Source organism: Scyliorhinus canicula, chromosome 27, assembly GCF_902713615.1.
Source record: "Scyliorhinus canicula chromosome 27, sScyCan1.1, whole genome shotgun sequence".
NCBI lineage: Eukaryota > Metazoa > Chordata > Chondrichthyes > Carcharhiniformes > Scyliorhinidae > Scyliorhinus > Scyliorhinus canicula.
In genome coordinates, this window is record NC_052172.1 from 19492695 (window position 1) to 19515522 (window position 22828).

General features: G+C 49.1%; 1 protein-coding gene across 1 annotated transcript; it reads right to left on the reverse strand.

Moving 5' to 3' along the window:
* Positions 1 to 1267: 1267 nt before the first annotated feature.
* Positions 1268 to 22490, reverse strand: LOC119957943 (tetratricopeptide repeat protein 9A-like). The gene is made up of 3 exons (XM_038786163.1): positions 21862 to 22490; positions 6516 to 6698; positions 1268 to 4248 (listed from the first exon to the last, which is right to left on the reverse strand). Exons 1-3 carry the CDS (start codon positions 22340 to 22342, stop codon positions 4154 to 4156), a joined length of 759 nt encoding a protein of 252 aa, XP_038642091.1. The 5' UTR covers positions 22343 to 22490; the 3' UTR covers positions 1268 to 4153.
* Positions 22491 to 22828: the final 338 nt, after the last annotated feature.

A 22828-nucleotide genomic window follows, 5' to 3' on the forward strand; every position in this document is an offset into this window, starting at 1 on the left:
CGGATATAGGGCGGGGGAGTGGGCCTAGGTAGGGTGTTCTTGGTCGGGCCAGTACAGACTCAAAGGGGCCAAATGGCCTCCTCCTGCACTGGAGGGATTCTATGGATCTACCCACCCTTGGTTCGTTGAAGCACCCAAAAACCTGTCTATTTCTCAATTGAATTTGCTCATCCATAGGTTCACTGCTGTGGAGAATCCCGCAGGTTCCCCACTGTCTGAGTGAAGAGATTTCTCCTCGTCACGGTCCAAAATGGCCGACCTCTGTACCCTGAGACTGTGGCCGCTTGTTCTAGATTCCCCGGCCAGCAGGGAACTTGCTCCCAGCGCCTACCCTGTCGTCCCCCCTTAAGAAGTTTACATGTGAAAAAAATGAAATGAAAATCACTTATTGTCACGAGTAGGCTTCAATGAAGTTACTGTGAAAAGCCCCTAGTCGCCACATTCCGGCGCCTGTCCGGGGAGGCTGGTACGGGAATTGAACCGTGCTGCTGGCCTGCTTGGTCTGCTTTAAAAGCCAGCAATTTAGCTGAGTGAGCTAAACCAGCCCCCATGTTTCAATGAGGCCTTCTCTCATTCTTGTAAACTCCAGGCTTTTGGTGTTGACGCAATGGGGATCGGTTCAGTTCCAACGTTCAAGGGAGATCAAGGTAACGTTTGTCATAATATCCACTCATGTATATAATGGAGTGCAGACAGGCAGTGATTGACACACAGGATGACCAGTAAGCACACAGCACAGTACAGCCAATCACCAGACAGGACACTACCACTATAAAGCCAGAGGGCACTAGGTTTCCCGCTCTCTCGGGACCCAGCTACTGAGACAGTCAGAGTCCACCAGCTAGCAAGTGCCAACACCATGCGGTAGTTAGTGAGTCTGGTCAGGCTAGTACTAGGTCTCCAGTCGAATCAGTATAGTGTCGACCCACAGCTGAATATGTACAGCAGTTCTATAGTTGAATAAAACAGTGTTGGATCTTCTCCAGTGTTAAACGTCTGTTTCTAACTGCCCTGCATCGAGTGCAGTCCACATCGAACTAACCTGCCTAACACTTCAACGTTTATACGGGAAATGAGATTGTAGGAGGATTCTGTGACAAGGGGCTGATTGGCGATCAGGACTTCCCAGTTGTAGATTAATCTTTGCGAGTTTCTCCTGGTAAATCCTCCAACTGTAATAGATTGCTTCTCAAACCCCCGCCAATCGCATTTGAATCTTGCATTAAAAATAATCAAAGTACCAAGCTAAATAATCGACCCCAAAATCTTGAATTTTGGATGTTTTATTGAAAGTATAACACATAAAGGATATCGCATTCTGAATATAAACCTTCAAATCTACTGTCAGGTTCATGTCTCTTCCCCTCTTACTCAACACCGATAGATCCAGTGATAATGGCGTGAGTCGATACTCGTCATTCTCCTCCCATTATCCGTTCGACCTACGACACCGCTCGACCTATGGCGTTTTTTGACCTATTACATCTTTTGCCGGGGTGATCCATTTTCTTTTAACAGGGGAGTGGGGGAGTGCATTCGGAAATGTCAAATTCCAGGCTTCCGTGGAACGCACCAGCCATTTGAATTTCTAAGAATGTGTCATTCAGGTCGTTTGTTAGGACAGAACTTGAGTATCGCTGAAAAAAAGAGACATCCCGTCAGAGCTTTACGTCTCGCACTCACCAGGACTGATTTCAAAATAACCGGCAGTAAAGGCAACAACAATTTGCGCTGCATGAGAAGAGAGCGCTGACTGGTTGACAGGCAGACTCTGATTGGCAGAGGCATTGTCATGGCGAATGCAGCAGGGAACAGTTAATTGCCAAGTTATTACTCAAATTCAAACCAGGCAGGTCAGCTTCAATTGGTCAAGGCATTGAGGAATGGACCAGGGAATGGCTGTTCTCCAAGTTGAAAAGGCGCAATGCATGAATATGTTCTCGATATTTACACAGGACTGGGGCCGTGTGTGTGAAGACACATGGCTTCCAGCACACACGCATGTGAGCCACACTACGAATCTGACTGATCATCTTGAATTGGTTGTCAGTATAATTCTTACCGCAATCAGGATTGTTTAGAAAGTGCTGCCTAATCACGGAATTATATCTAATGTTGAACACTGCATTCTAATTTTCACAAACAAGGGCTGCATGGTCAGATACTTGACCTGCCTGGTTTTGAATTTGAATAAAGCTTGGCAGTTAACTGTTCCCTGCTGTATTCTCCATGGCAATGCCTCCACCAATCAGAGTCCACTGGCCAACCGAATCTGCACTCTCTTCTCATGCAGTGTGAACTGTTGCTCCTTTTACTGCTGGCATCCCAGTGATCTGTCAGGATGAGTGGAAGGTGACAAACTTCGATAGCATGTCTCTTTGTTCAACAATACGTCCATTCAGGGATTTACGTCCAGACACTTTGGGATTGTTTTCTGAGCTGTTCATAGACGGTATCAGGTGGAAGTGAATGTAGCTGTGGCTGTGGGCACTATGGCAGCTGGGCACACTAAGCCATGAAGCTCCTGTTGGTGGCAAGGGACCCCCGCATCAGGAAGGAGGGGGGAGGGGAGCAGATGGTGATGTGCCGAAAACCGCTCCCCTGCTCGTCCCTCTTTCACCCCTCCAGTGACCCCTCCCAACAACCTCCGTCCCACCTCACTCAAGCCAGCGTTGATCTTCGGACCGTCCCTGGAAGTATTAAATCGCAACGGCCACCATTCCCAGTAGAGCTGCCAACAATGGAGAGCTGCCAGCCCCTGATTGGCCATCAGCTCTCAGGGGAAGGGTGAGGGTTTCAGCCATTGGGGTCCTCAATCCTGGGGAAAGTTGGCCAGATAGGCGCCTGACGGACCTCCCCCACAGTTGATACTGGTTTTCTATCAGGCGGGTGAGATGCTCGGCTCCCACGTTGAATCATGGGCATCATTTGGGGTGTATTAATGGACCGGCTTCAATCGCAAAGGGAAATGGCTGATTTGCACCTTCTTTGAGGACAGCCTGTTGCGTCAGGAATGCTTCTTGTCGCCTTCAGTTAAAAAAACAAAATCCAACCAGTTTGTTTTGTCTTCTCCTTCCCTCCACTCGCTGGAATAGAACAGGCTTCGGGGTCAGTGGGAGGGAGTAGGCCGCAATGATGATGGTCAGATTGTCAGCAGCTTGAGGCAGGCAAGGGGTGGGCGGGATGTGGGGGAGGGGGGGTTGGGTGGTTAGGGATTCAGGGTTAGGGGTGGAGGGCGAGGGGAGATTGCGGAGAAAATCCACGTTGGCTTTGCTTTCCAAGTGAGGAACCCTCACCATCGGGCACCTGGTTCCATTTCGGTCCATTCCCCGGGGATGGCCGCAGCCACTGTGCCAAGCTGGTTGCATGCGGAGCGTGGCGGCGCAATCGTTACATGCACTGGGGCCAGCCATCGCATGGGGGAAGTTTGCGTTTCACGCCAAGTTAAATCTCAGAGGAAACGGCGAGGTTGCAGTATTTCCTCGTTCAGAACGGCGGGGGGGGGGGAGATATTGCATTTCTATAGCGCCTTTCACAAACGTTTGACAGCCAATGAAGTTCTTTTTAGAGTACAGTCACTGTCGCAATGTGGGAAAGGCGGTAGCAAATTTGCGCACAGCAAGCTCCCACACATAGCAATGGGATGACGATCAGATCAGCCTATTTATTGTCAGGTTGAGTGAGGGACAAATATCAGCTCGTCTTCGCAATGGGCTGCCTCGCATTCACATGAGAGGGGCCGGTAGGGCTTTGATCTAAAACCCCACCCGAAAGACGGCATCACTGACACTGCAGCGCTCTTTCAGTGCCGCATTGGGAGAGTGGGCTTGGATTTTGGGCTAGGTCCTCGGGTTGGGCATTGAGGACAGAGTGTCATATTGTTCTCCACCTTCAGGTCATTTCCCCGAGGGTTGGAGATTATTGACAATAACATGCGGCAGCGTCCCTTGGACGTACAAGCCTCTGATCAAAACTGCAAGCCTGTTGATAGGTTAATAACCTCTGTGAGTGTGACCCTCCGACCACCCCCGTTCCCCAGGAACATAGGTCTGTCCGCTAGTTCTGACATAATACCCAAACATCGATGCTTTCGTTAACACTAAGCTCCATTCTGCACTGGAGAAGGAAATGTCCATGGGCGCTGCACTTTTTATTAACCAATCATCTCCTTGGAACCCTCTTGCTCCCTCTGATTGGATCGATTCATCTTTATCTCTGTCAGTTGGATATATCTGAACACATTCGTATCTGTGGACAAAGCAGAGGGAAGAAGTTCAGTTCATTCAAGCTGCAAAGCTGACCCAGTAACTCGTGGAAATCATAATGAAGACAAATTCCTCGAGGTTCGATTTAAGGAAATTTATTTACACAAATATATTTGCGGAGAGAGTGTTCCAGCTGTACTCTGAGATTCTATTGAAGACAGCATATTTTTATAGTCTGAAATAACAGCTTGAAGTAAACAGACATGTTTATATTAAATAGACCTTGGAAATTACGTAAGATGAAATACGTAGGACATATGTTCTTGGCTAAAAACAACTCGAGTACACATTTTGTTATCTTTCGGAGGACAATGTGTTTTCATAATAAGGCTGAGACCAGAATATTAAGCAGTATTTTGCTATGTTACCTGACCTACTTATTTTCACCCAAAAAGCAGTGTTGAACTATAATCAAGCATTTCCCAGCATGCTTCTAAGTTGGGTTATGTTAATTTTCCCTTCCACACTAATCTAAACTCCCGATGCACACCTCAGTTTTTCTTCCCTCCCTCAGAATGCTAATATTTTTCGGGACGCAGGTGGGGTGAGGCATCACACGGCCGTGTCTCAGGAGGAACAGGTGAGTTTGGGAGTCCGGTTTCCAAATGTCCCTCCGCTGAGGATTTTCCTCACCTCCTGCCTGGGCCGGTGAGAATGACCCTGACCAAGGTCGGGGGGGAATGACCCCGATTCATCAGTAACACCATCATTGTTGTGTCACACGAGTACCAGGATGGCCGCCAATGTGCCAACTCAGCCCGTGCGCCTGAGGAAGAGCGTATCGGAGGACCAGGGTCTCAAATCTGAGACTAAGGTCATGGTTTACAGGATGGTCAAATGGGCAGGTGGACTTTAACCCTTAAAAGTGTGATGTGACACACTTTGGAAGGAGTAATTTGACAAGGAAATATTCAATGAGCGGCCTGACACTGGAAGTTCCCAGGAACAAAGGAACCTTGCCGTGTTTGTCCCCGCCTGAAGACATCCCAAACCGCCCATGAAGCACATTTTGAAGGGTAGCCGCTGTTTTAATGTTGGAAAGGCAGCAAGATCCCCAAACAAGCAGCAAGGTGGTAAAGACCAGATCACCTATATCAGTGACATTGGTTGAGGGATGAATGTTGGCCAGGACTATTGCTGGGGCTGGACGGCCGATGTGAGAGCCCAACAGCACAGGGTTCGATTCCTGCCCTGACTGGGTGGTCTCCTTGTCCTACTCAGGGTGGAGATCATGGTGCCGTGGGTCGGACCTGCCTTTGGGCAGGGACCTGGAGAAGGGGAACGAGCACAGAAGGAGCCGGAACGGCTAGTTTCACCTCTCCTCTCAGCTGTGTCCCCTCCACTCATCCTTCACCCAGTTCTCCACCTCTCTCGCATTCATCCATCTGCTGCAACCCCACTCTCTACCCATTTCCCCTTCTTGTCTCAGTCGTAGAGTCATTACGGGACAGGAGGCCATTTGGCCCACTGACTCCATGCTGGTTCTCTGCCGAGAAACCCAATCAACTCCCCCATTTTCAAAATCTTTCCCTCAAACCTGCTCAGTAGAGTCCCTGGGCAGGATTCTCTAATCCTGAGGCGAAGTGTTGACGGTCGCGTTTCACAACGGCGTCAACAGGCCCCCAGGAGCAGCGATTCTGAGCCCTTCAGTGGGCCAGCACGGCACTGGAGCGACCCACACCGCTCCAGCTGCCGATACCGGCATCAAATGGGCGCCGCGGGTCCGCGCACGCTACCGGAGCCGATGCGCACTGCGACGGGCGTGGCAGTGGCTTCATTGTCTGCCCAGCATGGTGTAGGGCTACAGGGGCAGGCACGGAGCAATAGTGGCCCCCAGCCCAAGAGGCCGGCCCGCCGATCGGTGTCCCCGATTGCGGGCCAGGCCACAGCGTAGGCTGCCCCTGGGATTGGACCCCCCCCCCCCCCCCCCCCCCCCCCCCAACCAGGTCGCCCCCAAAAGGATGCAGGCCAAGGTCCTGCCGGGTAAAACCACATGTGGACCGCGCCGGTGCCAATGGCACCGATTCTCCAGTCACCGGGGAATCGGCGGACCGGCATCGGGGTAGCGCCGTGCAGTTCGCGCTCGGCCGGCGATTCTCTGGCCACGGCGTGGGCTGAGAGAATCCCGCCCCCTATTCCTGTTTCCCAATCCTTTCCTTCCTTGTCACAAAGCCCTCGAAGGCTGCGGCCTGCCCAGGAGATGTGTTGTCTCAGTGTAAGTTGTTGCTGGTCAGTGTTGCTTATCCTTACCTGTGGGCTCCCGATCTTTCGCTCCCTTTAAGTATTGCAGGGCACTCTCACAATCGCCAAGGTGATAGAAGGCAATGCCTGCTCTGTACATGGCTTTGAAATTGTCCTTGTGTTTCCCAAGAATTTTCAAACAGTACTCTTTCACCCGCTCATAGTTCACCAGCTCTGACTGTAGAAGACAAGCTAGAGGAGAGAGAGAGAGAGAGAGAGAGAGAGCAAGTCAGATCCTATCGCTATATTGAGGAGGGAGCGAGGTTGTCAATCCCACGCAACCCGTCCTCTCCAACAACAATCGCACCTTTATATAACGTTAAAGGTCACTTGACAGGAATGATGATCAAACAATATTTGACACCGATCTGCATTAGGAGATGATCTGTTAGGTGACAAAGTCAAAGATTTAGATCACGGGATCTTACAGTCCCACCCATGGTGAAACCTTCCACCCCGGGTTGGGCACGTCCCCGGCGGTGGGACGGGCGAGCCACGCAAAGCGGTGTAGACATCGACAACACGGGGTGATCCTGCTGGCAAGATTCCTCCGCTGTCGGAAAATACACCCCCCTCCCTCCTCAGAAAACCCCACCCACAGGGTTTAAAGGACGAGTCGGAAAGCGAGGGGGAGGTTTGGGGTTGGAACTGCAGAGCTCAGGAGAAACTGAAGGGTACGGCCAACAATGGCGGAGCGATTAAGATCAGGGATGAAAGGGCAGCACGGCGGCGCAGTGGTTAGCACTGCTGACTCACAGCGCCGAGGTCCCAGGTTCAATCCCGGCTCTGGGTCACTGTCCGTGTGGAGTTTGCACATTCTCCCCGTGTCTACGTGGGTCTCGCCCCCACAACCCAAAGATGTGCAGGGTAGGTGGATTGGCCACGCTAAATTGCCCCTTAATTGGAAAAAATGAATTGGGTACTCTACATTTATTTTTAAAAAAGATCGGGGATGCTTCAGAGCGCCGAGTACTCGAGGGCTGGAGGAGGCTCGAGAGATCTGCACAGGGACAGAACAAGGGGTGACTTGCCGTGACTCTGTCAGAATCTCCTCTTTCACCCATCTTGTGTCATAGTCCATTCCTAATCAACCATCATTACCCAGAACAATTTGACCAGCTCACCTTGTTCTAAACGCTCACAATTACAGAACATATTTGCATTTCTATAGCGCCTTCCCCCAAGAGGTCCCAAAGCATTTTACAGCCAATTAAATAATTTTGAAGTGGCATCACAGTCATTATGCAGGGAGCGTAGCAGCCAATCGGTGCAAGGCAGGTTCACACAGACAGGAAGGTGATAATGATCAGAGAGCCAGTTTGTTTTTATGATGATATCTGGGGAATAATGGTTGGCCAGGTGACAGGGGAGCTCCTGCTTTTCTTCAATGAATGCCCTGGGATCTTTTGCACAGACCTGGGTTTAATGTCTTACCCAAGGGTGAATGCCTGGAACTGTGCAGCACCCCCTCAGTACCACAACGGGAGTGTCAGCCTGGAACTGTGCCCAAGTCACAGTTTGAACCCACGTCCGCCTGGCCTGGAGGAAGAGAGCATCGGACCAACCACTGTGCACGTTAGCAAGCTTCCTCATTTGGGCGGCACGGCAGCACAGTTGCTTCACAGCACCAGGGTCCGAGGTTCCACTCCCGGCTTGGGTCACTGTCTGTGCGGAGTCTGCACGTTCTCCCCGTGTCTGTGTGGGTTTCCTCCGGGTGCTCCGGTTTCCTCCCACAAGTCCCGAAAGACGTGCTTGTTAGAGTGAATTGGACATTCTGAATTCTCCCTCCGTGTACCCGAACAGGTGCCGGAGTGTGGCGACTAGGGGCTTTTCACAGTAACTTCATTGCTGTGTTAATATCAGCCTACTTGTGACAATAAAGATTATTATTATTTGCACCACACTAAACATAAATCCTATTTCACTAAGGCATTATTGCTAAATTTTATTCTTCTCGGGATTCAGTCTGTTTATTGAGGAGTATTGAACAAGAATCCTGGTTCTCCCTCACATTTAAATAAAGACTTTATTTCAGTCAGTGTCTCAACCTATTTTCTGTCATTTCCTTGGCTGCTTCTACTCCAGGAGCATAATTGCTCTCACCGTCTCCACAGCAACGCGCAGCCTCATCTCACCTCGCCCTGCATCTGTGTCATTTTGGCAAATCCCTTTTTTGTATTTTGAAAATGTCTTAAATTGGAGATTTAATTTTTTTGACTGCTCGAAACCCCACCTCTAATATCCAAGAAAATTGATGTACCATTTACAAATAAATAACAGCGAATCTAAATGAAAAATACTAATTGTTGCTGCTGCTAATTAATCAAATGAAAATCGCTTATTGTCACAAGTAGGCTTCAAATGAAGTTACTATGACAAGCCCCTAGTCGCCACATTCCAGCGCCTGTTCGGGGAGGCTGGTACGAGAATTGAACCCGCGCTGCTGGCCTTGGTCTGCTTTACAAGCCAGCTATTTGGCCCACTGTGCTAAACCATTAGTTAAAGAAAGAGTCCCCATTCTTTTTTTTTATAAATGTTTTTTATTCAGTTTTCATGTTTTATATTGAACAAATTACAAATTGTTAGAGAGAGAGAAAAAAAAAAGAACACGCAAAAATTAACATATATATTTACAGGTGAGCATCTTTGTAGTAATAACTGTGGCCTCCCCCCTTTTCGCCGGCATACATATTTTACATTCCCCAACATGTTTATTGGCATTTATTTAGTTTGGTTTTGGGCCTTAGCTAGCCATCAAACCCCCGTAACGAGCCCGTAGCCCCCCCCCCCCCCCCCCCCCCGCCCCGCCGGCTACCTTCCCCCGACTATTCTTCCTCTTGTACGTTGGCCACAAACAGGTCCCGGAACAATTGCATGAATGGCTCCCACGTTCTGTGGAAGCCGTCGTCCGACCCTCGGATGGCGAATTTGATTTTCTCCATTTGGAGAGATTCTGAGAGGTCGGACAGCCAGTCTGCAGCTCTGGGCGGTGCTGCTGACCGCCAGCCAAACAGGATTCTACGGCGGGCGATCAGGGAGGCAAAGGCAAGGGCGTCCGCCCTCCTCCCCAGGAATAGATCTGGCTGGTCTGAAACCCCGAAGACCGCCACTATCGGGCATGGCTCCACCCTCACCCCCACCACTTTGGACATAGCCTCGAAGAAGGCTGTCCAGTACTCCACAAGTCTGGGGCAAGACCAGAACATGTGGGCGTGGTTGGCCGGGCCTCTTTGGCGCCGCTCACATCTGTCCTCCACCTCCGGGAAGAACCTACTCATACAGTTTCTCGTTAAGTGGGCTCTATGTACCACTTTTAGTTGCGTCAGGCTGAGCCTTGCGCACGTGGAGGTGGAGTTGACCCTATGCAGTGCTTCGCTCCAGAGTCCCCACCCTATCTCCATCCCCAGGTCGTCCTCCCATTTCCTTCTTGTTGCGTCCAGTACGGTGTCGTCCCTATCTACCAGTCGGCCATACATGTCACTACAGTTCCCTTTCCCTAGGATACTTGCGTCCAGTAGGTCTTCCAGTAGTGTCTGTCGTGGCGGTTGTGGGTACGTCCTTGTCTCCTTTCGTAGGAAGTTTTTGAGCTGCAGGTACCGTAGCTCGTTCCCCCCAGCTAGCTGAAATTTCTCTGTCAGTTCGTCCAGTGTTGCGATCCTGTCGTCCGTGTATAGGTCCCTGACTGTCAGTGTCCCCCCGTCCTGTCTCCACCTTTTGAAGGTGGCGTCAGTCAGTGCTGGTTTGAACCTATGGTTGTTGCAGATGGGAGCCTTGTCCGACATTTTGTTCAGGCCAAATTGCTGCCGCAGTTGGTTCCAGGATTGGAGGGTGGCTGTCACCACTGGGCTGCTGGAGTGTTTTTTGGGTGGGGATGGGAGTGCTGCCGTGGCGAGGGCCCGGAGGGAGGTTCCCATGCAGGAGGCCTCCTCCGCACGCACCCACTCGGCTTCTGGCTCCTGGATCCATCCCCTTACTCGCTCGGCTGTTGCCGCCCAGTGGTAGAATTGTAGATTCGGGAGGGCTAGCCCCCCCCCCGGATTTTGTTTTCTGTAGGACCTTCAGAGTCCGCATTCTAAAGCCACAGTGCTAACCTTTTCTTTTCTCCTTCCGTTGTGGAGTTAGTTGACATTGTGTACACAGTAAAATCCCACAAACAGCATAGTGATGAGGGCAGATTATCTGTTTCAATGACACAATGGGTTAAATATTGACCCCAGGTCAAGGGGAGAATGTCGTTACTTTCCGCAGCTGAAAACCTGTGATGTTATTCAAAAAAGATTTGCATCTCAAGCAACGCCTCCAAACACAGTTGTGGAAAAAAGTAATTTGACTCAAAGTGTTAACTCTGTGTCTCTCGCACAAGGTATACGCCCGTATCGACTTCTTTGCAGTGGGGAAATCGGTGCTTTCAGGGATCACGGGAACGGACTACTCTGCGATCGTTATCTCCGACCATGCTCCCCATTATATGGATGTGAGGTTGGAGACAGGCCGGGTCCAGCGCCCCACATGGAGGCTGGACACAGACCTCCTGGCTGACAAGGCTTTCTGCCCTAAAATAACGCAGGTCGTCGGCGATTACGTTAGTAACAACCAAAACGGGGGGGGGGGGGGGGGGGGGGGGGGGGGGGTGTGTCACCCTCCACGTTCGGGAGGCAGTGAAGGCCATGATCAGAGGAGAGATCATAGCCTACAAGGCAAGTAGAGATAGGGAAGAGAGGGTGGCCAGGTAACAGCTCGTGGACTCCATTCTGTAAGTCAATAGAAAGTACTCTGAGGCCCCGACCGTAGAGATGCTGGCGGAGAGGAAAAAGCTACAAATGGACTTTAACCTGCTCTCCACTAGGAAAGCAGTGTACCAACTCCGCCAGACACAGGGGACATTCTTCAGCATGGTTGTTTTTTGTGTATTAAGTTTAAATATTGCACACAAAGGAAATTTGGGTTCAAGTGTTGCCACATCGATATGGCAGGGAGTTCTCGTGGCGAGGCATGGTGTGATCTTGGTGGCCACAGAAGGTGCGTTAATAATGTTGATTTTCAGTGTGTTAAATCTCTCCTGATGGCCAGCGGTATGGGCGGGAGCGATTCCTGGTCTGTCAGACTGCAGGAGGCAGTAGCAAACCACTGCAGTACTTTACTGAGCATCATGGCTGACCAACCCAGTGGAATCCACTGTCGCCAACACCCTGCTAGGGCCTAGTCAAGAGGACTTAGATACAATGCATGGAAACTGACCTCTCCAATACTGATTCGTTTCTATCAGGAATGATTGTCTTAAAGTCGTTCCCTTAAAGTACATTAGTGAACCAGATTTTTTTTTACATAGAATTTACAGTGCAGAAGGAGGCCATTCAGCCCAGCGAGTCTGCTCTGCACACCCCACTTAAGCCCACAGCTCCACCCTATCCCTGTAAACCAGTCACCTAAGGGCAATTAAAAAAAATAATAATTTAGAGTACCCAATTATTTTTTCCATTTAAGGGGCAATTTAGCGTGGCCAATCCACCTAACCTACACATCTTTGGGTTGTGGGGGTGAAACCCACGCAAACACAGGGAGAATGTGCAAACTCCACACGGACAGTGACCCAGGGCCAGGATCGAACCTGGGACCTCGGCGCCATAGGCAACAATGCTAACCACTGTGCTGCCCCACCTAAGGGTAATTTGCACGTCTTTGGACTGTGGGAGGAAACCGGAGCACCCGGAGGAAACCCATGCACACACAGGGAGAAGGTGCAGACAGTGGCCCAGGCCGGGAATCGAACCTGGGACCTTGGAGCTGTGAAGCAACTGTGCATTGTGCTACCATGTAGACCTTTATTCCAGATTTTTATTGAATTCAAGTTTCACCGTCTGCCGTGGTAGGATTGGATGTCCCCAGAACATCACCCCGAGTGCCTGGAATCCTCGTCCAGCAACAATACCACCTCCTTGTCAACAAGGAAAATCCCAACATTATGAATAAACCTTGTAACTGGTAACTGAAAATTAATTTGACAGCACAGTGCTAATAACAACTTTAATTATCATACAACACGCACAATCACATCTGTAATTTTTAACTGTTAATACGTTTCCACCCATTTCATGCCCACTTTTGCTTTATTAGAAGCACTTCCCTGCAATTTTCTCATTAAGGCATTCGTTTATCAATAAATATTTTAGTCTTTTCTTAGTCAGAGCTGGGCAAATATCCAATCGAGAGACACTGTGAGGCAGTTCCCGATGAACAACATATGCCCACCCCAACCAACTCACACCCCAAAACACACATACTGATGAATACAAAAACATACATCCCGAAGCACATAGAAACATACGTGCTCACAATCCAACAAACACAGATACACACACACATGTATATATCCCAACACCGATACACGGACACAAAAACATGCATCCCAACACACACAGACACACATGCACAAAGACACGGAAACACATGCTCACACTCCAACACACACATGCCCGTACATGCACACATTTATATCCCCCAATACTGATACAGACAGAGGGACAGAGACATGCACACTCACATACAAAACACACACCCCAACACAGGCACACTCCCAACATACAGGCTGACTCATATACACATCCCCAAAAAAGCATACACAGCATTTCACAGGTACAACGCAACACGCACACATTGACATTCCAAAGCATGAAATGAAAATCGCTTATTGTCACAAATAGGCTTCAAATGCTGCCTACGGCGCTGAGGACCTGGGTTCGAATCCCGGCCCTGGGTCACTGTCCGTGTGGAGTTTGCACATTCTCCCCATGTCTGCGTGGGTTTCACCCCCACAACCCAAAGATGTGCAGGATAGGTAGATTGGCCACTCTAAATTGCCCCTTAATTGGAAAAAATAATTGGGTACTCTAAATTTTTTTATTTTTTTTTAAATGCTTCAAATGAAGTTACTGTGAAAAGCCCCTAGTCACCACATTCCGGCGCCTGTTCGGGGAGGCTGGTATGGGAATTGAACCCGTGCTGCTGACCTGCCTTGGTCTGCTTTCAAAGCCAGCGATTTAGCCCAGTGTGCTAAACCAGCCCCTGACGTAGCACGCAGACATATACATACATGCAAACTCACAGACACAAGCACACACAAATAAACTCACACAGGCACAAACTTACACACACCCACTACACACACACACGCACACCTGCACCCACCCACACATACCCGCCCACACACACACACACACCTGCACACCCACATACACACCAACACACACACACACATGCTCCCACATACACACACCCGCATGCACACACACACACCCTCCCAAACATACACAAACCCGCATATACATACACCCGCACACTCACCCACACATACATACACTCACACACACACAGACACACACTCACGCACACACACTCACACACAAACGCACACACTCACTCACAAACAAACACACTCACAGACACTCACACGCAGACACACACACTCACTCACGTATAAACTTTACGCCTCAGCAGCTACTGCTTCAGCAAGTGGAAAATCCACATCAGAAACTGGAAGAAGAAGAATTCCCCCGGGTCTGATCCACAAGCTCTTCGTAAATAAACACAGGTTCTGCCTAGAAATGTGAACTCCTGCCCACATGCAGCTCCCATCAACAGATAATCATAAAGTGGGAGCAGTATTTACAATTGTGCATTGAGAGCATTACAGTATGAGGAGGTCACGGAGATTGAGAGAGGAGATTTATTCAACCTTCCTGGGGAAGGGAAATGGCCGATGATGTGGAACTGAATTCTTCACTTCACATTTTTACACTTGCTGTGGTGGCAGAAAAGTCCCTGTCTCACGGGGCCAGTGGGTTTATTTTAGTTGATGCCCAGTCAGATGAAAATAAACACTAACATTGCTGTAACAAAGATCCAACAATGGTATGATCACTGAATGAAGACAAAAGAGTGGTGGTCAGTTTGAAAAGATGTGTTGGGGGGGGTCTGTAGAATTCTAATGAACATTTGCGCTCAGAATTGTTAACCCCGTTTCTCAGATGCTGTATTGCCAGAAATGATTCACTTTTATTCCTATCAGTTTTTTAGCTTCTCATTCTATTCAAGAACATAGATTTGTGTAGCGCCTTTCACCACCCTCAGAGTGTCCCAGAGTGCTTTACAGCTGATGAAGTGCATTTTTTGAAGCGCAGTCACTGTTGCAATGTCGGGCAACGTGGCAGCCAATTTGGGCACAGCAAGCTCCCACAACCAGCAAAGTGATCACCACCTGATCATTTTCATTGACCATGTGGGCGGTGGGATAAATATTGGCAAGGAAAGTGGGGAGAGCTCCCCTGCTCCTCTTCAAAATAGTGGCCGTGGAATCTTTCACATCTGTCTGGGAGGGCAATCTGGACCTTGATCTCTGAAGGCAGAAGGGCAGGTTAATAGGGTGGGTGGAAAAGGCATATGGGGCACTTGCCTTTATCAATCAGGGCATAGATTGCAAAAGCAGAGAGGTCATGTTGGAGTTGTATAGAACTTTGGTGAGGCCACAGCTGGAGCACTGTGTGCAATTCTGGTCACCACGTTATAGGAAGGATGTGATTGCACTGGAGGGAGTGCAGAGGGGATTCACCAGGATGTTGCCTGGGATGGAACATTTAAGTTGTGAAGAGAGGTTGGATAGGCTTGGGTTGTTTTCGCTGGAGCAGAGAGGGGTGAGGTGGACAAGATTATGGGGATCATGGACAGGGTGGATAGGGAGCAGCTGTTCCCCTTAGTTGAAGGGTCCGTTGCGAGGGGGGCACAAGTTCAAGGTAAGGGGCTGGAGGTTCAGGGGGGATTTGAGCAAATACTTTTTTTACCCAGAGGGTGGTGACGGTCTGGAACGCACGGCCTGGGAGGGTGGTGATGGTCAGGAACGCACTGCCTGGGAGGGTGGTGATGGTCAGGAACGCACTGCCTGGGAGGGTGGTGAGGGTCTGGAACACACGGCCTGGGAGGGGGGTAGAGGCGGGTTGCCTCACATCCTTTAAAAAGTACCTGGATGAGCACTTGGCATGTCCTGACATTCAAGGCTATGGGTCAAGTGCAGGTAAATGGCATTAGGATTGGCAGTAGTGCCTTTCATGCAGACTCGATGGGCTGAAGGGCCTTTTCTGCACTGTATTTGTCTGTGATTCTGTGATTTAAAGCTTAAATAGAAAGGCAAAGCCTCTGACAGTGCAGCACTCCCTCAGTGACACTGGGATATGCGAGATATACCAGAGTGAAAGCGGCAGTGGGGTGGGGGGTAGCTATCGGCTTCCTGTTCCCCCCAAAAAAACTCCAGCATTCTTTCACATTCTTCCATTTGATGCTTTTTCATCGTAGACCTGTCGAGCCTTAAGGTCGGTTATTTAATATCCCGTAACAAATCCCATCCACATCACAGCTTAATGATGGAGAATCATTGGCTGAATGTGGAACAAGATTGTGGTTTAAACATTCCGGATTGGATTATACATTTTCCCTCTTTTTCCAGCGTTATTGAAAGGAGATGAGGCAACCAGCTGCCAGTCTCCATGGTAAGTAACGAATGCTCGCACTATCAAAGCAGGATGAAATGTTGGTAGTTTTATTGATTGTAAAGCACTTTGCGATTGATTGCCCAGCTCTCCCAGCAGAGAGACCTCAGTAATATTTCAGAAATGCCTTTAACAGACACTTTGATATCATAGAATCATTGAATTTACAGTGCAGAAGGTGGCCATTCAGCCCATCGAGTCTGCACCAGCCCTTGGAAAGAGCACCCTACCTAAGCCCACACCTCCACCCTATCCCCATAACCCAGTAACCCCCAGCTAACCTTTTTTGGACACTAAGGGGCAATTTAGCACGGCCAATCCACCTAACCAGGACATCTTTGGACTGTGGGAGGAAACTGGAGCACCTGGAGGAAACCTACGCAGACACAGGGAGAGCGTGCAGACTCAACACACAGTGGCCCAAGCTGGGAATCACACCTGGGACCCTGGAGCTGTGAAGCAACAGTGCTAACCACTGTGCTACCCTGCCGTCCATATGCAGGAGGTTCAACTGATATCCATTGCCCAGGTAGCAGAGGCTGCCTTTTTGCAGCAATGTATGAGCTAGCTGTGTGCAGTGATAGGAGGGTTGGGGACAGTAGCTGAGTGAGCTTAGATGGGCTGAATGGCCTTCCTCGCCCATCTTTATTGCGATGTTGGCTTGGGCTGCCAAGAAAAGGTGCGGAAAACCTCATATAAGGTGGTGGTGTAGTAGTCTTGTAACTAGACTAGTAATCTAGACACCCAGGTTCAAATACCATCACAGCAGATGGCGAAATTAAATTTTTTATAATCCAGAATTTGGGGTGGCGAGGTGGCACAATGGTTAGCACTGCTGCCTCACAGCGCCAGGGACCCGGGTACGATTCCGACCTCAGGCTTCTGACTGTGTGGAGTTTGCAACTTCTTCCCGTGTCTGCGTGGGTTTCCTCCGGGTGCTCCGGTTTCCTCCCACAGTCCAAAGGTGTGCAGATTAGGTGGATTGGATATGCTAAATTGTTCCACAGTGGGGTTACAAGGATAGGACTGGGGATTGGGCTCTTTCGGAGGGTCGGTGCAGACCCTATGGGCTAATTAGCCTCCTTCTGCATGGTAGGGATTCTATGAAAACATGGGAATTTTGGGGGAGCTGATGAGCAAGATGAGCAAGAAATCAGGATGGGAAGTGCAAGTTTGATAGAGCGGCTGGTCGTTAGTCGACGAGAGCACAAGTTCAAGGCAGGACCCTGGGAGCAGATTGTCCATCAGATTCAAATGAAATTTGGCGCATGATATAAACAGTGAAGGAAGTCTAAGAAGGAAGGAAAAATAATTGCAAAATCAATGCAGTGGGAACATCCCATTTTCTACAATCAGAAAAATAATTATATTTTTAAATCTGCAAAGCATTTAGGGAATTTATTTTTTTATATAAATTGAGAGTGCCCAATTCATTCTTTCCAATTAAGGGGCAATTTAGCGTGGCCAATCCACCTACCCTGCACATCTTTGGGTTGCAGGGGTGAAACCCACACAGACACGGGGAGAATGTGCAAACTCCACATGGTCAGTGACCCAGGGCCGGGATCGAACCTAGGACCTCGGTGCCTTGAGGCAGCAGTGCTAACCACTGCGCCACCGTGCTGTCCACTGCTGCCCGTGATGACAATTTGGTGATTTCCTGTCAAAATCCAGGCTGACGCTCCCACTTCTGTACTGAGGGACTGCTGCGCTGTTAGAGATCCAGGTGAGCCAAGTAAACCAGAGCTCCATCTACCCTCTCAGGTACTTGTAAAAGATCGTACTCCAACAAGGAGCAGGGGAGTTCTATCCGGTGTCCTGCCCAATAGTTATCCCCCAATCGACATCACTAAAACAGAAAATCTGTGCACGGGAGCTTGCTCTACACCAGGTGGTCTTTCCTGCATTCCAAAAATATTTAGTTTGCAGCAAAGAATTTTGAGGTGATGAAAACATACACGTTCTTATCCCTTCCCCATCTCCATCTTGTGGGAATACTGTGGCTACAATGATCTTCCTATTACTGCATGTCAAACATGCACACATCCCAATCCTCATACCGTCTCTAAACCTGGCGGTTAAGCATTGATTGTTCCTGATGTTATGACTGACCAGTTTTCTAAAATGAAACAACGATTGTTGTGAATAATAAAGAGCCTCTGTATTAATATACAGATAGTTGATCAACTAAAGAGTTCAGATCAGATCACAGTGAAATCAATAGAATCTTGGATATTGCAAGTCTGTACAATTATTGCTATAATTATGCAGAACATTGATTTTTGAACTATTCATTCCCCTCCATGGTGCAAGCAGTGGGCCAACTTCCACTTGGAGTAATTTCACCTGTCTAATCATTCCCCATTCTTCTCAAAGCACAGACTCCTCGAGAATGGGTCCATGTTGCCCTCGCTATCTCACCTAGTGGCTGTTTTCAAAGAATCATAAAATTTACAGTGCAGAAGGAGGCCATTCGGCCCATCGAGTCTGCACCGGCCCTTGGAAAGAGCACCCAATTTAAGCCCCACTGCTCCATCCTATCCCCGTAACCCAGTAACCCCACCTAACCATTTTTTTGGGCACTAAGGGCAATTTAGCGCAGCCAATCCCCCTAACCTGCACATCTTTGGACTGTGGGAGGAAACCGGAGCACCCGAGGAAACCCACGCAGACACGGGGAGAACGTGCAGACTCCGCACCGACAGTGACCCAAACCGGGAATCAAATCTGGGACCTCTGGAACTGTGTTGTGCTGTGAGAACTGGAGAGTTTCCCCCCAACTCACTTGAGCATCAAGGCCAATTTTCTGAATCAGTCGAGTGGATCTGGGTTCCTTCTGGTCTGAATTTCTCAGTCTAACACCAGCTGATGGATTTAACTATTGGGACACTGGGGCAGTAACAAAAACAATTGATTTATCCTTATTTATATAAATCAGTGAAGAGAATGTGTAATTAAATGGCAATGAGGAAGAAAGGGGTTTCTGTACAATCGCAAATTGTGCCATTTTGGTGATGATTTATAGAGCAGGAGAAACATATTGCTTCATTGTTGCCTAGAAGGTGGTTAGTAGTTTGTTGATAATAAAACAAACAACACAAATAAATGGTTCAATTTGTACAGAATATTGGAATACAGCCTTAAAACACAAAAAAAAACAAGATTCCGAAATGGACTCATTTAGAAACGCCGTCTGAATCCTGGCTTTATAATACATTGAGATATTATTCAATAAAATATACATTTGCTTTTTGCAATTAACATTGCTTACTTGTTTTTCAATGGGTAAGTGGATTGTTCAATAAATTTAACATAGAACATACAGTGCAGAAATTCGGCCCATCACGTTTGAACCGACCCATTTAAGCCTTCCACCCTATCCCCGTAACACAATAACTTCTCCTAAGCTTTTTTGGACACTAAGGGCAATTTAGCCTGGCCAATCCACCTAACCTGCACATCTTTGGACTGTGGGAGGAAACCGGAGCACCCGGAGGAAACCCACGCAGACACGGGGAGAACGTGCAGACTCCGCACAGACAGTGACCCAGCGGGGAATCGAACCTGGGACCCAGGCGCTGTGAAGCCACAGTGCTAACCACTTGTGCTACCGTGCTGCCCAAGCCATCTTTCTAAGCTGACAAGCCAGACAGATCCAAAACTCAACCCTTGGTCAGTTCTGAAGGAGGTGATCTCAACTGGGAGCTGAAATGGGACGATTAGAATTAGTCACCAAATTCCTGAAGTGAACTAATCAGCCGGATTGTCACTCCAGACCTTATTCGGTGATCCATGTTGTGTATGGTTATTATTTTGGCTAAGATTAGATTCAGTTGTGATAACTCCACCTGCCAGCACTCTGAGACTGGGCCAACAGATGAAGAACTGACATTTATATCACGGAACAGGAATAGATTATTTAACTCCTTGAGCCTGTTCCACCATTCAATTAGATCGTAGCTGATCATGTACACCATTCCCTGCACTATCCCCCTATCACCTGATGTTATTGTTATCTAGAAATCAAGCGCTCTCTGCTTTGAACATGCTCAATGATTGAGTGTACACAGCCCTCTGGGTAGAGAATTCCAAAGGTTCCCCAGCCTCCGAGTGAAGACTCTTCGCCTCATCACACTCCTGAATGACCTACTCCTTATTCTGAGAAGATGCCACATTCTGGAGTTAGAACATGGAATCCCTACAGTGCAGAAGGAGGCCATTTGGCCCATTGAGTCTGTATCGACCCTCTGAAAGAGCACCCTACCTAGACCCACTCCCCCACCCCATCCCCCGTAACCTCACCTATCCTTTTGGACACTAAAGGACAATTGACCATGGCCAATCCACCTGAGCTGTACATCTTTGGACTGTGGGAGGAAACCAGAGTGCCCGGAGGAAACCCGTGCAGACACGGGGAGAACTCCACACAGTCACCTGAGGCCGGAATCGAACCTGGGTCCCTGGCGCTGTGAGGCAGCAGTGATAACCGCTGTGCCACTGTCCCGCCTCTTTGGCTTCTCAGACCAGCAGGAGAAAGGATTGGCAGTCATGATTTCCAAATGATATCCATTGTCTGATATTACAGATGCTTTGTGATATCATTGCCACAGATGTATCAGGAATGGTTCATTACAATGAGATCCACACATCAGATAGAAATGTATACATGAAAACAGATAGGCTGTAATTTGCAGCATGAACACACCACAAGTTCCATATGATAATCATCTGACACTCACGGTTTACAGCAGACCCAACCCTGATTGTTCAGGTGAAGGTTGTGACCAGTTTAATTGCATTTGCACTATTGTTTCCTTCTTAATGCAACAGTGGATAACATAAACCATTGAGGTTTAAAATCTACACAAGGTGATTTGAAATGCCAGTCAAATGCATGGCTGGAACTGCAGTCATATGAGATTTTATTGAATTCTATGTGACAGGGGGAATTATATCACCAGATGTATTGTCCTGGTGTGACTCTCATACCCATAAACTCACAACTCAGGCTAATGAGTGAGTGGAGCATTTCCCATGCCTGACCAGCAAGTGATATAAAATGAGGGTCTAATACAGTATATTTCACTCCATTCGGTAAATCAGAATCCCTACAGTGCATCAAGAGGCCGTTTGGCCCATCGAGTCAGCACTGACCCTCTGAAAAAGCACCCTACCCAAACCCAAACCATCCCCATAATCCCTAGGGCCAATTTATCACGGCCAATCCACCCAACCTGCACATCTTCGGAGTGCGATAGGATTCAAAGAACAATACAGCACAGGAACAGGCCCTTTGCCCCCTCCAAGCCTGTACCGGTCAAGGGAGAGCTATTGGCCTTCCAAAGGGCGGAGTCCCTGGGACTCAGTTTCCTTATAAAGACGGGCAACATGCTGGATATACTCAGCAGGTCTGGCAGCATCTGTGGATGGAGAAACAGGAATCAGCGTTACAGGTCCATCAGTCCATATAATGCACCTTGTGCACAATCTCTCTGAGAGTCTTCACAGGGATTCATTCTCCAGCCCTCCCGGGTCACCTGTGGTTTCAGGTAAAAATGCCTTTTCCTCACTCACACAAGCGACCCAATTAAAAAGAAAAATAGACCCAGGCCATCAATCCGGTGAATTGTAACGGGGAGGGTTGTGTTTAATGCACAAGGCTGCTTTCAAACTGATACCTTCATGTGGAGGGGAGGAAAGAGGGTTCTAGTGAATGAGGAAAAGCTGTGATTGTTGCAATGCTGAGCCCAGGATCTTCATCAGCTCAGTTGGGTTTGATGGGGAAGAAATTGGAATTGGGTCCTTGCTGAAAGACTTACCTGCCAGACTATCATAACAGTCGATTTCGGTGCTTTCAATTAGTCTTTTCTGCTCCTCTGTGAGTCTGATGTGCGTTTTGCTCAATGCATTCACCTCTGCTCCCGAAGCCTCGCTGGATCGGATCCCTTTGAGCTGCAGCAGAGCCCGGTGATATTTCCCAATCGCCTCCCGGAATTTCTTCTCCTTGTAGAACTGGTTGCCCTCCGCCTTGAAGCTCACCGCCCTCTGGATCTTGTGGGCGCTCTCGCCCTCGCCGTCTCTGTGCTGGGCTGCAGGGTTCCTCAGCTCAGCCGCTGCTGCCCACAGGGGCTCCCGGCTGCCCGCTGCCCCCTGCCCCGCTGCCCTGGCCAGACCCCCTCCCAGGCTCAGGCTCTGCGTCTTCAGCGGGTGCTTGGCTTCCATTTCCCCTACAGGAAGCCCATTCTTCACCAGATCCGAAACCTGTCGCCTCGTGATGGTCTGCAGCAGTCTGCTGTGCATCAATGAGGGCGGCTGTTCTGCTCTGACTTTAACCCCAGTTCACTGCTGAAGCTTCCCTGCAAACGCCCCAGATCCCCTGGCCTGGATCTCTGTCCTTCAGCACCCTGGACAGCGCCCAGCTCACAGCAGCTGCACCCGCTTCTACTGCGGCAGCGCCCGTTTCTGACCATTAACCCCTTCAGCTCCTTGCATTTAACCCCGAATTCCCCAAAACAACCCCCCCCAACCCAGGAACATACAATCCAGGCTGGCACCAATTTGCAACTAGGTGTCCCAGGTTACAGGTAACCTGCTGCAAGGTACCCACAACTTTTTTTTGCCAGGTTACCTCTGCAATACATTCAGCTGAGCTTCAGAGCTGTGTTTTGTCACGGTTAAGCCGGGCCTCCTCTACACACCCCCCCCAAAACCCGGGCCTCCTCTGCCCCCCCCCCCCCATCCCATTTTGGGATTTATTTCCAGTTGATTTTCCCAAGGGTCTGGATG